General features: G+C 45.5%; 1 protein-coding gene across 2 annotated transcripts in view; it reads right to left on the reverse strand.

The window, feature by feature from the left end:
- Positions 1-742: 742 nt before the first annotated feature.
- LOC120424593 (frizzled-2) overlaps positions 743-16535 on the reverse strand; it is a 40507-nt gene continuing 24714 nt past the window's right edge. For both annotated transcript variants that reach the window (XM_039588757.2, XM_039588756.2), the window contains one exon: positions 743-7268. In XM_039588757.2, the coding sequence (XP_039444691.1) occupies positions 4997-6955 (1959 nt within the window). In that variant the 5' untranslated portion in view covers positions 6956-7268 and the 3' untranslated portion in view covers positions 743-4996. The remainder of the gene's footprint in view (positions 7269-16535) is intronic.

The raw sequence follows: 16535 nt of genomic DNA on the forward strand, positions 1-16535 counted from the left end.
TCATCAAGAGGAAAAATCAGCTCTTCTGTCTCGCGCACGAAAGATCGTTAAAAAGAAATACAAAAAAACATCATTTAGATGTACAATGTTTGTAAACAAAACGAAATAAAAAATCTTCGACTGATTGATTTTCTTCAAAAAGTTCGGAAGCGATTTTCTTTTGCGTGAATCGCTCCTCTCTCTTTCGCGGTTGAAGAAAGTTCTCAAACAAAAAATAAACGTTTGCGATTAATCCATCCCTGTTAAAAACATAATTATTACCAAACTTTGGATTTTCTTGGTTTGGTAGATTGACGTGTTTTATCTGACTTGGAAAATGTTTGTGTTTGAAGAATATTTAGCCTTAAATGTTGGTTTGAATAGAAAAAAAAAATCTTTGATCATTATGTTATATAAGCATCATCCCTAAAACGTAGTGAAAGTTGTCGTGAGTCGTAAATGGTCGTTATATTAAACGAGACAAATACATATAGTGGAGAATAGCTTAGAAAGGAAATGTCATCACTGTTAAAATGTCAAACGCACTACAAGTTTGGTTTTATTATTTTAATAATTTATTAAACAATTAAAAATATGCTTCACTTTATGTATAAGTTTTCTTGGTTTTCACTTTTTTGCATTTCGATTTTCACCACATTTTCTCGTTATTCTGCTTCTTCTACTTGTTCATCTTATTGTATAATGTTTGCTTCCACGGTTTGTTGTTACCTTGCTATCTTCTTCTGTCTTACACTGTGTTTACTTGTTTTTTTTTCTTTACACATTTACCGAGTTGTTTGTTTTGCTTGTTGTTACCTTACTACTTGCAAGATTATTACAATACATTATGCTCAAATACAATAATAATTTTATAATTCAAAATATTCGTATACAGTCTATGGATCTGTTAAAACCAGATTTCATTCACACAATTTTGCATTTTGCTTTATTCTGTTTCACCTAGCATCGGTTTTTTCTTTTGCTTCGTTCTCGAAAAAAACAAAATAAATATCAGTATAGAGGGGAAATGGTGGCGAGAGGGGGGTTAAGTAGGTAGGGTTGGGGGAAAAATAGCTGCTACCAACAGAAAGTTCAATGAGAGATAAGGGAAATTAAATCGCTCGCGCGCGATAACGACGATAAGAGAGTTTGCTTCTTTGTTTGCGAAGGGTCAATTTCAACAATTATGAATGAGTTTAGCTGCGAATTGTCTCAAGCGACGCGCGAGAGGTGGTTCAACGGAAGGAAAGCAAGAAAGTGGAGAATTTACACAGAAATCAACATTCACATCATCCCTTAATCTTTTTTCGCTCTCTCTTTTTCTTTTGCGAGAGGAAGATCCCATTCACACAGTTTGTCACTATATTTACAATATACTCTCGTCTCTGACTGCTTTTGGGGGGTAAGCATTTTTTTTTCTCTATATATATTCGCATTTGTGTCGGAACCGCCGTCTCTGAGCAATAGTTTAAAATTTCTTGCGTTTTTTTATTTTTGTTTTTTTTTTTACAACAATTACTCGACGTGCCAGTTTCGCTGGCCAGATTCAGCCCCGGAAAAATTAGAAGCAGAAGCGACTTTGGGAACAGCAAAATGAGGCAAAATTGAAGAAACCAACGAGAAAATCCAGAGGCAAATTTATGTCGGCAATTTATCAATTATGGATTTGAGCAGTCGTTATGGTGATTTGGAAGTTATTTCGTCTGTTTTTCCTTTGTCTATACGGGCAATTTCGCTGCTGCTTCCGGAGGGGTTCTCCAATTTTGAGTTTGGGCTCTGCTCTTCTAGAAGTGGACGCGAGGGGTAAGACCGATGCACGGCCAAAATTAGTGTGCGCCCCGAAATAATCAGCCAGAAGCACGGTTTCGCTATTTTCGGGAAATTAAAATCACGTTCTCTAATTGAATAATCACTGTTTTGGGGGAGGTTTCGCGCATAATGATGCGGTTAAGCTTTGGTTAAGTTTTTTTCCTCCGTGGTGAATCTTCGTTTGCTTCATGAAGTTGCTCCCAATCTTGTTGTTTTTCTTTGAGTAAATCTGTCGAAATCACATGTTCCAGCACGTCGAAATCATCATTCTTTCTGGACATACTTTAATTTGAGCAGAGACGACGGTTTGCAAAGTGGATCATCTTGTTGTTTTTAGGCTAGGATTATGATATGTACACACGATTACAGTAGATCTTCTAGTACTATTCAAAAACAGGAAAGTATATAAACAAAAAAGTAGTTTTTTTAAGAGTTAGGGTTGTCCTATGCTGGGCAGGGTAATGCTTTCTTTATACAGTAAGGTGGCGGTTACACGCGTTAAACAATGCTTAAACGTGTACTTTTAGTTATTAAAATCGCTTCATCAACTGAAGTTATGGCAATAAAATCGAAGGTTTTTTTTCTTCTACAAACATGGTTGACAACTCAAAAATAATGGTGTGTGTTTGATGGTTTAAATGCAAATAAGGGGCATGCTTTTGGAAAGATGCATAAAATATCACATTTTCATAAATTTTTATTGTAAAAATGCGCAAAAAACGAAGTGTTGCACCTCTCGGAATTGTTGGGGAGATTACGCAATTCAAACGTCAAATGGCAAGGATTCTATTTTGGAAGGTAGTTGTCGTTTGACAAACTGTCAAAAAACGAAATCACATCAAGGTAAGGTGGATCTTCAGCTGTCAAAAAATCAGCATAAACAGTGGTTTTGAAGTAGCGTTGTTTAGCATGCTAAAAGATCAGCAATTTACATTGCATTCCACCCCTGCTTTTGACAGCTGTTTGCCTTTACCATTGTTTACATTGTTAATGTTAAAGGTATACATCAAATCTGATCTGTCAAAATCATTGATTAAAATAACATCTTGTATGTTCAAGAAGCTTGCCTTAGGTCTGACATCTGACACAAAGTGTCTAAAAAAACAAACTTAAACGGACTTTTGGTCCAAAAATAAACATCAAATGACCATTTCCTACACCTCAAACGTCAAACCGTTACGCTAGTAGCGTAAATTTCCAATCGTTTCGCCCAAATCGATCCAATAAATACGTTCGACTACACTCTCTACATTCCAGGCGGAATTCCCGGAACGTCAACGAATGTAGCGCCGTATCGCTTCCATCAGCATGCCCCTGTTCCGGTGCAAAACAAAACACATAAAAATCAGACTAACAAAACTAAGACATAAACCAGACTGAACCGATCGTCAACATAAAAACTAACCTTTTTTTTTGCGCGGAAAACAAGACGAAAAGAAGATTACAAAAGTTTGCCATCTTAAAACCTGTCACAAACGCGTCTGCTTTATAGCTGCTGCTGAATTCACCTCTCGGTTTTTGGTATCTAGTTTGCCCTAATGCCATTAAACGAGTAAATTAATTCTAATTACGTATAAAAGTTTCATGAAATGCACCTGCAAGAGTGTGTGTGAGTTTTTAATTACTTTTCTGTTTCGCTGATTTTGTTTCTTTGCTTTCGCTCTCTCGCTCATTTTTATTAAATATAATCGTTCTTGTTTTCCGTTGTTCTGCCCGCTTTTTTTGCAATGACAATTTTGCACCGATCCAGCTAATCCGGCTTAATTTAGATTTATGTGAGAGTGTTTGCTCGCAGTCTGATTTATTCCCACCTTTTTTTTGTTAATTGCTTTGGGATGGGGTTTGTTCCGACGCTTTAATTCCGCAGTACCCGAAATTAATGGATTTTGGCAGTGTTTTTTACGGGTTTTGTCTTCTGTGTGCGATTTCGTGGATGATGTTTAAACTATTTGCAGATTTGGAATTGTATTGTCATTTCGGTTTACTACTGGTTGCTGGTGGTGGTTTTAAAAAGTTTGCAGTCACAGTTTTGCGAAACATTCACTACTTTGGAAATGACACAATGTTGGACAGTTAGAAAGATTCATGATAGACTCTTTTTGGTTGGCGTGCCTCACTTGACAGTTTGTCACTTTGTTAAACTCTGTGACGTCAAATCCAATTTCGCACAGACTTCGTCAAAAAAGAATGGATTCAAGTGTCAGATTTGGGTGAAAATTCGCTCAGAATTCAAAGAAAATTGAGTAAAATTCACTGAAATCTGGCATTCGCCTCACTTACTCAACTCTGAGTTAGGTTTCGATAAAATTGGAGTAATTTTGGATTGCCTGGAACTTGAAGTACCTTGACAATGTGGATCACCATTCAGGTAAGCAACTGTCAAACGATGCACGCCGAGTAAAAAATCTCCATTTTGCGTAGTCTAATTTTACACTGCCTACCACATACCAATTATTAAGTTTGAGATGATTTTTTTTCAGATGAGTTCGTCGTCGCGCGATGTTAAAAGCTTGTAGAAAATACCTTCTTCTCACACTTGTTGTATAAAAAACTGTGTTTCTCTCCCGCTGGAGTTTTCGAACGCTCACACGCGTTCGTTTGATTTTTACATTTTGGACTAGAAAGAGAGCGGCTTCATCGTACCTTAAGTGGTTAGAGCTTGTAGTAGGAGCGTTTCTTTGTTTGTTGTTTCGTAAAAAGATGATAGTAAGTATTAGTTTGTTAGTGTTAGAGAGAGACAGTATGGCGACAGGGGGAGGGAGCAGTACGAGTGATTTGACCTAACCTAAAAAAAAACGCATTTTGTAGAAATGTGTGTACAGCTGAGTGTGTGTATGTGTTTGCGCTCTTGACCTACACGGAAATAACGATGACATCTACAGTACACACTCCTTAAAAAATGGACACTGAACCTAGCTCGCTACGAATGATGACTTGCTCTCTATACAGTTACATGTGTATGTGTGTGTGTGTGTCCCTCTCCCTGTTTTCGCGCTTTCGCTTACAGCTGGTCGCTGGCGTTGCTGCTGGCCGGGAACCATCGTGCCGTCGTGGGCCGCGTTGTCAACTATATCGGACCGTAGTCGCTCAGGGCTTGGCCTGGCTGGGGTCCGGGCAGGGTGACAACGACGGAGACGGCACGTGGGTCAACGACCGAGCCGGCGCCGGAACCGGCGGTAAGTGTGGAAGCGCCGCCAATGTCTCCAGGTCATACGTGGCTGAGCGGGGTCTGCTTGAGGACGTGGTGGTGCAGATGGTGATGACTAGTGGACGCCACGCTGCCGATGGTGTGCGTGTAGGGGGTCGCGAGCAGGGATGCTGCTGCGGAGCCGGGCACTCCGATGCCGGACGTCGCGTAGGGCTGTGGAAGTGGGGGGCGGGGCTTAATGAGAACCTGGCCGGCACCGGTAGGGTCGGGCGAGCCGAACAGGCGTCTCCAGAGCCGCCGCCACGACTCGACCGTCTTGCCGGACCAGATCCACACGCCCGAGGTGATGCCCACGGCCAGTGCCATGAAGTACTTGAGCATCAGCACGGAGTAGAGTGGCTTCTGCCGGATGCCGGTTTGTGCCTTGCACGGGCACGTCAGGCCGGTCATCCAGTCCTCGAAGTAGTTGGCTTCGTACAGATGACAGCCGATCACAATCGTTGCTGGGACGGTGTAGAGCACGCTGAAGATTCCTATCCGGATCATGAGCTTCTCCAGCTTGTCTGCTTTGGATCCGGCGCCGATGCCGCCCTGCTGCTTGATGACCGATCGGATCCGGAAGAGGGATACGAAGCCGGCCATCAGGAAGGTCGTTCCAACGAGCAGGTAGACGAAGAGCGGTGCCAGCACGAAGTTCTTGAGGTTTTCAACCGATGTGTTGCCGACGTAGCAGATTCCGGCAACGGGATCGCCGTCAACGGCTGGCCTCAGCAAGACCGATACAGTTTGGACGGTTGGGATTAACCAGGCCGCCAGGTGGAAGTACTGGGAGTGCTTCGAGATGGCTTCGTTGCCCCACTTGAGTCCAGCAGCGAGGAACCAAGTGAACGACAGAATCACCCACCAGATCGAGGAAGCCATGCCGAAGAAGTAGATCATGATGAACACCATCGTGCACGAGCTCTGGCCCATCGCCGGATACTTGATCCCCTTTCCGTCGCACGCGATCTCGTCCTGCCCGAGGAAGAGCCGCGTGAGATATCCACATGACACGATGAAGTAGCACGCCGACAGGAACACGATCGGCCGCTCAGGATACTTGAACCTTTCGGTGTCGATGAGGAACGTGGTGAGTGTCATTAGCGTGCTTATGCCGCAGAGGCCGGACCAGAGCGCGATCCACACCCCGGCGAAGTCCTTTTCCTCCTGGCTGAAGAACGCCCCCCGACACGGGATCGCGCAGTTTAGGACGTCGCCGACCCTTTCGACACTTTGGTTGTTGTGCAGTAGACTTTCCTTCCCCAGGGTCACCAGTGGCTCCCGACACCGGCACATGCACTCTTTTGTTCCCCTTTCCCCTGGGGGATTTTGGCAGTTTTTTGAATTCTTGCCCTTGCATTTGTTGTTGTTCTGCCCAGCGGCAGATCCTCCGTGAGGCTTGCGGGTCGGCTTCTGATGACCTCCACCACCGCCGCCTCCTCCACCTCCTCCCGACGACGAATGACTTCCGTCGTCCTCACTCGGTTGCTCCATGCACAGATTGTCACTATCCCCCGAAACGGGCAAGTTCTCACAAGCCATCCGTTCCGGCCAGCTGAAGCTGTACTGCTGCATGATCGGCGCACACCCAGCTCGTGCCCGCTCACAAACGCTTCTACAAACCGGCAACGGCTTGTGGTAGTCCTCGATGCAAATCGGCGTGTACATCGAGCACAGGAAGAACTTCAAGTCCGGCGAGCACTTAATTTCGACCAACGGCCAAAACTGGTGCACCTCCAGTCCCGCCTCCTCCTGCGTCTCGTGGTTCATCTCGTTCGGAAACGAGGTCAAATTGTACCCGATACCGCGACACATCGGTATCGTAATCTCCTCGCACCGCGAGTGCGGATCCTTCGGGATCGCCGGCAAATGCGGCGCAGGACTGACACCTGCTCCGCCGCCGTAATAGCTACTGTCGGCGCGGGTACTGCACAGCAGTACCAGCACCACCGCCAGCTTACTGAACGCTCCAATCGTCATGTTTGCTGCGCTTCCTAACGTACTTTCGAATCTAATTTTCCAGTTCCGAAAATGAGCCGAAATGTGTGCTGAACCTCTTATGGCGGGTGTGGCGGTGCAAAATTTCAATTAGATTATCTTCATCTCGACGCTGCCGCTGGTCCTGCTCCGGTGTGACACATGTGTGTGTGGCGATGTCCTTTAGTTTGGGCGGACAAATTTAATTCAGCATCAAACTTGTTCACCCCGAAATCAGAGTCGCAAGCTTGTAGAAAGAGTGTGACGACTCTTGACGCGCGGCTCGGGAAAAGTTGGCAGAGTCACACTCTGGGTTCTGGAAAAGAAAAGAGAGAAAAACGAGAGGAAAATGAATATAAATTAAATTATAATTAATATCATATGGTGAGCCGCGCGGAGCGCAGAGAGCAAGAATTTAAATTTAAAACGGAATTATGTTAGACATAAATGAACAAAGTCAGAAACTCCAGCTTTTCATATTATGCAAAAAGTGGTTCCAAACTGTCTGTCGCTTGTCGGAGGAACGGGTTGACAGGGCACAGACGCCGGATGGGGAGAGAGTCATGTTCGGCAACTTGGTCTCCACTTATGGAACTTTTGCGTGGCATTGTGTGCGGTATCGTCGTGTATAAACATATTGCATCGCTCGGCATCCAAAGCAGGAGAATACAGCTTTTCTGGGCGGAAGTTGAGCTGGGAGTTGGGATGCCTTGGTTCGAGTTGTCCGAAAAATCGGTTTCACGGACGTCAACATCAAGGTACCCTTGATGTCACAAAAGGGAGTTTCGTAAGCAGGTAAGTTAGGTTTAAGTTGTGTTTCTGGTCCGAATATCGGTTTCTCAAAAAATGCAGTTCCCAATCACGGACATCAACATCAAGGTACCCTTGATGTCACAAGAGGATGTTTCGAACGCAGGTAAGTTAGGTTTAAGTTGTGTTTCTGATGCTGTCCACAGGTAAGTTCTATCAGTGCTGTCATTCTGTCAGACTGTCAACTGTCAACCAACACGCTTATTCGTAATAAGCCAAACTGTGGGTTATTTCGAATGCATGCTCCAACCATTCGACGCTGTCACGCCAAGGGATACATTCCTTTTAAGGACGCACACCGACCGACATGCAGCAGCCCCATCGCATCAAGAGCAAGTTTTTGGGACGTTTTAAAGTGCTGCTGCTGCTGCCGGGTGCTGGCTTTTTGGGAACAATTTTACTAAATTACGTCCATTAAGGATGCTCCTCGCTCGACAAAGGACATCCCGGAAGATGCTCGGTGACGTCGGCAGGGACGCTTTGATCGATGGTCCAAATTGAATCGAGTGGTTCCTTTTTAATTGAGTTTGCTTGTCTGGAGAGTGGACTGGATAGTTTGTGTGTTTGTGAGGACGATGACAAAGGACATTTTTATTCTAGAATGACAAGATTCCGGTGAAGCTTGCCGTTTGCAAAGTTTATTCCGGAAACTTCGTTAGGGATGCAAAACTAATCTAAACTTGCTACCACTTATTTAAATCGCATGACCTAGGGGGGAAACAAGCAGATTAGTTTCGACGGCAATAAAATTAGACGAAGCTTACCCCAGAGAGAGAGGGTGAAGGCGAGAGGAATTCAACAGAAGGCAATCAACTAGAATAACTTTCCAATTAATCAATCATGCATGAAGCAACTCGACTCGATCCATCGACGAGATTAGTTTGTGGTTGGTACTCAACCGTGCGTCTCCATGGAATCCCTGCTACAGCCAAAACTCGTGCAGAGGATTACTCGAGCCGCAATCGAGATGATTGCTTTCCAGCTCAGAAGAACGCCCCCGGGGGTACGCAATTATCGGGAACCGATTCCAATGGTGCACTTGCACTGTAGAGGAGAGAGAACGCAAATGTTTTGTATAATTTGAGGTTATGAGTTGTAACAACTCAGGGGAACAGGACGAACCTTTGTGCGCTCTGCTTCACGGCAAGGTTATGCTAAATTTATGCTGGCTCATTAGAGAGCTGTACCAGCCGGGCTGAAGGACGATGCAAACAAACACTGATGATCGCTGGCCGGTCGGCCAGGTAATGGCCAGCTTTTTGCTCCAGGACCGGAGACCGGAAAGTAGGTTGAGGATTTGGGGGCGAAGCGCGTTAGTCCTGAATACTGCATGAAATGCTTTAAATTCTACGGGGCTTTGCAGAACTTGGCACTCTGTTGCCGATTGACTGGGGGATTAAACGCATCAATGTTTCGGTTTTGCTACTAATTTGTGGCCAACTCGTAGCGCAGCGGTAATTAAACCCACCTCAGTAACTGATATTGCTGGGTTGGGATATTTTAAACACTTCAACTCTGCTACCGCGGTTTGGTGTTTTGCTGCATTTTCGCCAACTCTCGACTCCAGATGCACTTCTTCTCCGTCGAAGTTGGCCACTTTTCCACACTTGTACGGCTTCCGACTAAGGAAAACAAACACCGGCCAGACAGCGCAGCATAAGAAGAGGTGTTAAAATTAGCCAACAATCCGCTCAGCAAGAAACACATTTCAACCGGTTCCCACCTTGAGAGTTGCCCAAGTTGCTACCTTTCGGTTCTGAGATCAAATTTCGCCATAATGAAACCGTTTGGTGTGATTCGGTCGTGTTTTTCGCACCGTTGGAGGCTCGGTTGACTGATGAGGGGTGCCACTTGGGGATGACATTTCCAAGAAATTGACGCCACTTCCCTGTCACGGACGTCAGAGTCTGATATCCTTACAAAACTTTAGTATTGTTTATAACGCAGGTAAGTTAGAATAAACATGTGTTGCACTTCCCGAACAAGGACGTCGAAGTCAAGGGAGTCAGGTTCTTAGTAAACCAAATAGCAATAAGGTAAGTACTGTATGTTTTGTGTATTAATTAAGCTGTACAAACAGGTAAGTACTATTTAAGTTAAGCTGTCAATCTGTCATCAGTCAACTGTCAATCTGTCACTAGCCTGTCATTCTTGGCAAACATTACGTTTGCTGTTTCGCACAATGCTGTTCCGAGCGTTGCAACACAGCAAAACCTAATGTTTCCCCAGTTTGTCGGTATGCTCCACAACAACAATAAACAGGACGACCCCGTCGTCGAGTATTTCACGCTTCCGCGCCAAGAGTTGAACCATTAACGGTGTGCAGCTCGACATGTGCTCTTCAAACTACATCCACCGACCACGCGTACGTACTCTACTTGGCCGAGTTCACCGTTCTCAAGCTTTCTCCATCGACTTCGCCGGTGTAATTACTTAAACATTTTGTGTTTTTTTTTCTTCTTCATAGTTTTCTTTCGAGCACGGTAAGGTGCATCTGGAAGCATAATTTCGATTTCTAGCGCTCAGCACGTGCAGTGGGAAATGTTTTCCCTCCCCAAACATGTGCGTCGAGTGCGCGCGATGGCGTAAGACCTGTCAAGATACGCTGCGCGATACAGACAGCGGGAGTCGTCGAAGAATGCACAGCTCGAAGCTTGAGATAAAAATAGTTCACAGATAATAAAAGTTTATGCCTGCCCAGCGCTAGCTGGGTAGTGTGTGTTACCATTAATTCCCGTACACATAAAATTACAGGGGTTTGTGGCTTAGCTTAGAACTAGCACTATAGAGCGTGAGGGTAGATCACATTGCAGTGTTTTACGTCTTTTTGAACTGCGTGACGCAAATTGGACCATTGGTCATCATTGCTGGCATTGTCCCAGTTGACTCCCGGTGTTTACGACCTGAATGAATTGAGCCATTTGCTCATAATTTCATAGCCCTCGAGTTATCCAACTCGTGCGATCACAGCTCGTATTTTTTTTTCGGAGAGCCTGAGCCATTATCGCTTTATAGACTGACGAGCGCGCGCGTGTAACAGAAAACCCCTTCATTCAGTCGGAGTCCCCTCTTCATCAATGAGCGCTGCATCGGTACTGAACTCACACGAAGTCGTCAACCAGTAGGGGAAGCATCTCGCACCACACAACGCTCTGGCAGTTAATAAGGAAGCAAGATATCGTTGAATGAGAAATTAATTACTCAATAAAAAGCGAAACTTTAGAGCCGAGTCCAGCCCTTCGAATTCGTCTATGGACGGAGTTCGCCACAGACCAGACGAAACCCGGACGGGAGCCATGGGTGTGAAGTTGATTGACCGCTTGGTTGAGTGTGAAAATCGATGTTACACCACACACCACAGCAGCAACCGGGATTCAACAACCTTCCAAGACGTTCCCGTTGAGGTCGTCAAGTATGCGAAACGGACGGAGGAAGCGAAGAAGTGGCGCAGAGCGCGCTCGTCGAGGCGTGAAATTATTTGGACTACCTCTTGGCCAACGCCGTCTTCAACGGCAGTGACAGCGTTTGACTTCGAAACGTAAAAAAAAAAAACTGTGGACACTCGAGAGTTGCTGCTCCCCAAAAGTGCCAATAAAGAGATATTGAATTACCTTATACTCTCCGCTGCGCGGTCGTTTCGACTTTGGTCAGAGCAGACGACGAGAGGCCACTTGGTCAAGTTGGCGTTCTCGTGGCGGAGATAAGCCTCTCCGAGTGTCCGGCGAGGTGTCAAGAGGGAGGGGAAGTGGAAGCTTGAAGTTCGACAAAATGAACGAGCTAACGGAGCGTTTCTCTATCACGGACGTCGACATTGAGTGAGTCAAGGTTGTTTCGCAATGAGTTTGTAAACAGGTAAGTGTTTTAGTTTTTAGATTGTTTCTCAATTATGGACGTAGGAGTCTAGGGAGTCCTTCGTGATTTTCCTATAAGATGAATGCAGGTAAGTGTGAACAAGTGAGATCCAGAATTGCAGTTGAACTATTAAAAGGTAAGTGTGATTCTGTCAACAGTCAATCTGTCAACCATCAAGTTGAACAGCTTGCTGTGAGTGGATCTAGATCCAACTCAGATCAAGCTGTTCCGCAAGAGCATCGAGACTGTCACCTCCACACAGTCCACGCTCGATCCATCCAAGGCTAGTTGGCTGTCGTTGCTTACTGTTCAAACAGCTTCTTTTTATTACTTGTCATCGCTGCGGTATTAACGCAACCGCTAACGGATCAAATATTTACCATCCAATAAATTGATATTTGCACGCTGCATTACAGATAATCGACTCAAGTAGCGACGCGGCCACCGTGTACTCCAAGTTTGTACGCGCGGACATCTTGAGACACATCCGGACGCGCGCAGTCTTCTTGGCACAGTTGGACACAGTTCCTGCCCTCCTTGCAAGATCAACAAGAGTGAAAAGCTGTTTGCGTGCACTGCTGGATAAACACTATTAAAATCTTAATTTTCATAAAACAATCATAACAAACAGACAGGCACGGCAGCCTGCCAGTCAGTCAGATATCTCGCGCCGGAAATGGGAAATTTTTATCCATTTCCGAAGTGCTCACGCGAGAGAGACGTCTGGGAGTCGGCACAGCGTGGCTTCGAGGGCCTACTGGAGAACGTCTTATTGACGAGTGGTGCCAAGCACGGGGGCAGGGGCCGAAAAATTGATTGACTTTTAGGATTAAATTACGAAACGAGGGGTACCGCCACATGTCGATTTTGGCACTTGGTGCTTCTTCTTTCTGCCAAGAAGTACTGTGGTATTAGGGGAAAATCCATATTTGTCACACTTTTCAACCTTCATCAAGTTGACACCAAGTCAAGAGGGGGGTGTCGCGTAGACTGCCACTACAAAGTGGAACGTAGGAGGTCGGAAAATTAATTGAAAATGCATTTTCAGTCATCACTTTCGCCTTCTTGCCATGGGACATTTGACAGCCGGCTTCGTTCCTTATAAAAAGCCCATATTTCGGTGTCAAATATCGCGTCGCTGTGTGCAAATAGAGTGAACTTAAACAAGCGACACCCTCATAATTTTTTAGGTGAAAGACAGTGGAAGGAAATAAATCTTTATGAGCGGATTTCTTTGGGGGGACCGCCGAGCAGTTTCGGAGGCAGTGCAGCGGCATCTAACGCCTCCGAACGCAAACACAACGGAGACAAACTGAGAGCTGTGACGGCGACGACGACGATGATGGTTGAGGTGTGACTTGTCGGTAATAATAACGCTATTAATATTTTTTTAGGGGGACATAAAAATTACGCACTACATGGAGGAGAAAATTTCTGCCGTGGGATCATTAGCGTCAAGTGGCACTTATTGGTGCCGTAAATAATGCTAGAGGCGAACACCGAAGCAGGGGGAGCTCCTTTTGATGTTGGTTAGTATTGGTGGCACGTTGCGCCCTGACAGCAAGAAAATATTTTTTGGAGCACTTCTCAATCACGGACGTCAAGAACTAGGTAGTCATCGAGATTTGCTGTAAAATGTATACTGGTAAGTACACTTAGTTATAAGGTTCCTGATATTGAAGCAGAATTGAAACAGGTAAGTTATGAGTGCTGTCAATCTGTCAAACTGTCAACTAGTAAACTCAGTCGAAACAATGTTTGAGGTTCCTTTAGACAATGTTTCGCCTGAGCCTCCAAAATAATCTGCATTTTTGCGGTTAGTCTACGACTGCCTCTAAATTCAGACTATTGGGACGCAAAGAGCTGCTCCACACTGTCTCAACCGTACACTTTGACACGAGAGAGAGTTCAAGTATGCGTCTGTATTAGTTTGTCACGTTTCGTCAGAGCGGGAGCTCGCGCGCCCGTTGATAGTTTGTGACAGATTTTATGGCCCCACTAAAGCTACTACTACTCCCGGGTGAGATATGGACGAGTAGTGTAATTAAAGCCAGGGTGCGTGGGAATGTAGTATACGTGCTGCGTCGGGTCGAATTGACAGTTTTGACAGGGATATAACCTCGGAGCCGTGGTGACGACAATTACGCGGCTATTAAAGATCCCTCCGTGTTGTGAATGAAACGTTGCTCGGCACGTCACTAATGTCTTTATAGCTTTCGAAATATCAATAAACGTTGCCGGGAACGGGTTAAATTTTACCCATAAAGGCTCCAAATGGCTTCGCTTTAAAATCTGTGGTCCCCCTACTCCCGGGTAATATAAATACCGCTAACGGCACCCTAAATCAAAAAGCAACCCTCATTACCCATCCGGAGCGGAACGGCTGATTGCGCGCGTCCCTAACATTATCCAATTGACCCAGTTTGGGAGTCCCGACCAAGGAGTTCCGCCAGGATAACGCCGAGGCCATATGTTGCTCGAAAATACCGAGAAGAACGTAATTACCGCCATAACCGTACAGCTATGTGTAATATTTAGACTCTCACTTTCACGTACGAACGCCGGGAATTTTATTGTTTCCCGCTACACCGACTTGCAGAGATATTACTTTCCCCTCGCCGAGGAGCCTCTCGTGTTACACCGATCTATATTTACATACACGATGGGTCATAAACGTGGCACAGCTCGGTACCGGATATCTCCTCCAAATCATCATCATCATATTTTACTAGCGTGGCAACACCACCCCTGACTGTGTACTACAACAACGGTGTGGTATGTTCCACACGTGTTGGACCCCGTAATAGTGGTATTGCACGCACCCCACATCAGACTCGGCTCTGGGAAGCATAAATTGTTTTATTTGGCAATTAAAATACAATTAACCGTGTGTGCTTGTGAATGGTTTGATTTCGAAAGGGAGGGAGGGTCCACCGTGGTTGCACGAAACTGCACACCACATGTGATTACCGGAACGGGCAGGCTTAAAATAGAACCTGTCCGGCCGGCGAGACCGGTAATTTAAAGGGGGCGTCTTGCACCGGAAGGAAATGTAAACAAACCAGGTCCAGACGCACTCTGAACGATGCACTCGTGACACATGGTTAGCCAGCATCGAATTCTCACGGGAGGACTTCCTGATCACGGATGTCGAATGCGAGGTACCTTTCAGTGTAGTTGCTACCAATTCGTCAATCTGTCAATCTGTCAATCTGTCAATCTGTCAATCTGTCAATCTGTCAATCTGTCAATCTGTCAATCTGTCAATCTGTCAATCTGTCAATCTGTCAATCTGTCAATCTGTCAAACTTGCAACATTTTGCATTCCCTTAAATTTTAGCAAATTTGAGTTGCGATTAACAACCACTTTGAGTTGTTAGTTTGTCTTGACAGACGTATTGTAAGCAACGCTGCTAAGCAACTTTGCTCTAAGTGCTACTGCAAGCACCGTTTCTATACCAATTGATCGAGCCAAGGTAATTGTCAGCTATCCAATCCGAACTGTCAATATTGATCACCCAACGGTGTCACGTATCTCGTCTCGCGAAGGTGCCGTGGCGTATTTGCCAAAAAAAGCTGGCAACCCCCGAAATCTCCCCGGGTCCAGACCCAGGAGTGTTAACGAGTGCTAACAAGCCGTGCCAAATGTGTAAATTTTCAAGCTCCCGGAACATTCCAATTGACAGGTTTCGCGCGCGTAATCGCTCGATTACTGCGCCGCTAGTGTGCGTGAGCGACCCGTCAAACCAGATTCGTCTGCGGCGCGTACGTGCGGGGGTCTCCCAGCGAGCGAAATTTATTGCTTCGCACTTGGCTTCACTCGAAAACTGGCAAATTTATATAAATTGAACTACACGAACCGAAGGTTGCAGTGCGTGCGACCTGTTTCGGGCTCAATTAAACTTTCGAGCTTGCGTGTCCTGACTCCGGAATGCTGCTGCCCTAAAATAAGGCATTAAATCTTCATAAATATTTTGACACTTTTGACACGGCGCGATAGAGCCCGGTAGCTGCACGATGATGGGCGTGACGGAGAAATTAATTGATATTTCATTGAGGCAATTCGAGCCAATTTGATGGGCGCAACAACAACAGTGTAGCGGCGGTAACCTCAAAACGTCACTTGCGCTGGAAATAGCGAGTTTGAGTTTCCCGATCACGGACGTCGACGTCAAGGGAGTTGCAAGGAGACGTTGAAGTGTTTTGAAAGCAGGTAAGTTGGTGCAAGTGTGTTGAATGCAGGTAAGTTGGAGTGGACTTCCCGATCACGGACGTCGACATTAAGGGAGTCACGAGGCGATCAAGAGAGTTGAAGTGTTTTGGATGCAGGTAAGTCAGTGCAGGTGTGTAAAATGCTGGTAAGTTCGGATCAATACTGGTAAGTTGGTGCAAATCTGTCAATCTGTCAACTGTCAAGTAGATCAACTTGAATATGCACGACTTCCCATCGAACAATTCGTGTCGATTTCTAAATCTAGCGTCAAGTTCTATTTTCCATACAAAAGCATCCAGCGCGCTGCTGACTGCGGAGAATCGAAAATAGAATTTGATGTATACCAAATGTGCTGTTTTGCGCCCGATAAACGAGCTCGTGTGCGCGTTCAGCTCGCAGCATGAGCGCTTGCGCTGGGTATGCTGTGAAGAGTGTTGATAAACCATATATATTGAATAAATTTCCATCTAGATTGCATGATATTTTCCACAACCCGTTTTCCGCGCGCCGGCTGTCCCGACTCGAAAGTCGGGGTAATGTTGGCAAACAAAGAGCGGTGGCACATGTACCGAGACCTCGCCTCCGGCAAGCTGACGGTGACCCTGTGGATCCATAAGACTGCGCGTGAGATATGCGAAAACTTTCGTCCCAAGTTGGGAAGATTTCTCACCACCACCGTATTGTCAGTCAAAGCTAATCAAAAGTCAG

Source organism: Culex pipiens, chromosome 2 (genome assembly GCF_016801865.2).
Source record: "Culex pipiens pallens isolate TS chromosome 2, TS_CPP_V2, whole genome shotgun sequence".
Taxonomy (NCBI): domain Eukaryota; kingdom Metazoa; phylum Arthropoda; class Insecta; order Diptera; family Culicidae; genus Culex; species Culex pipiens.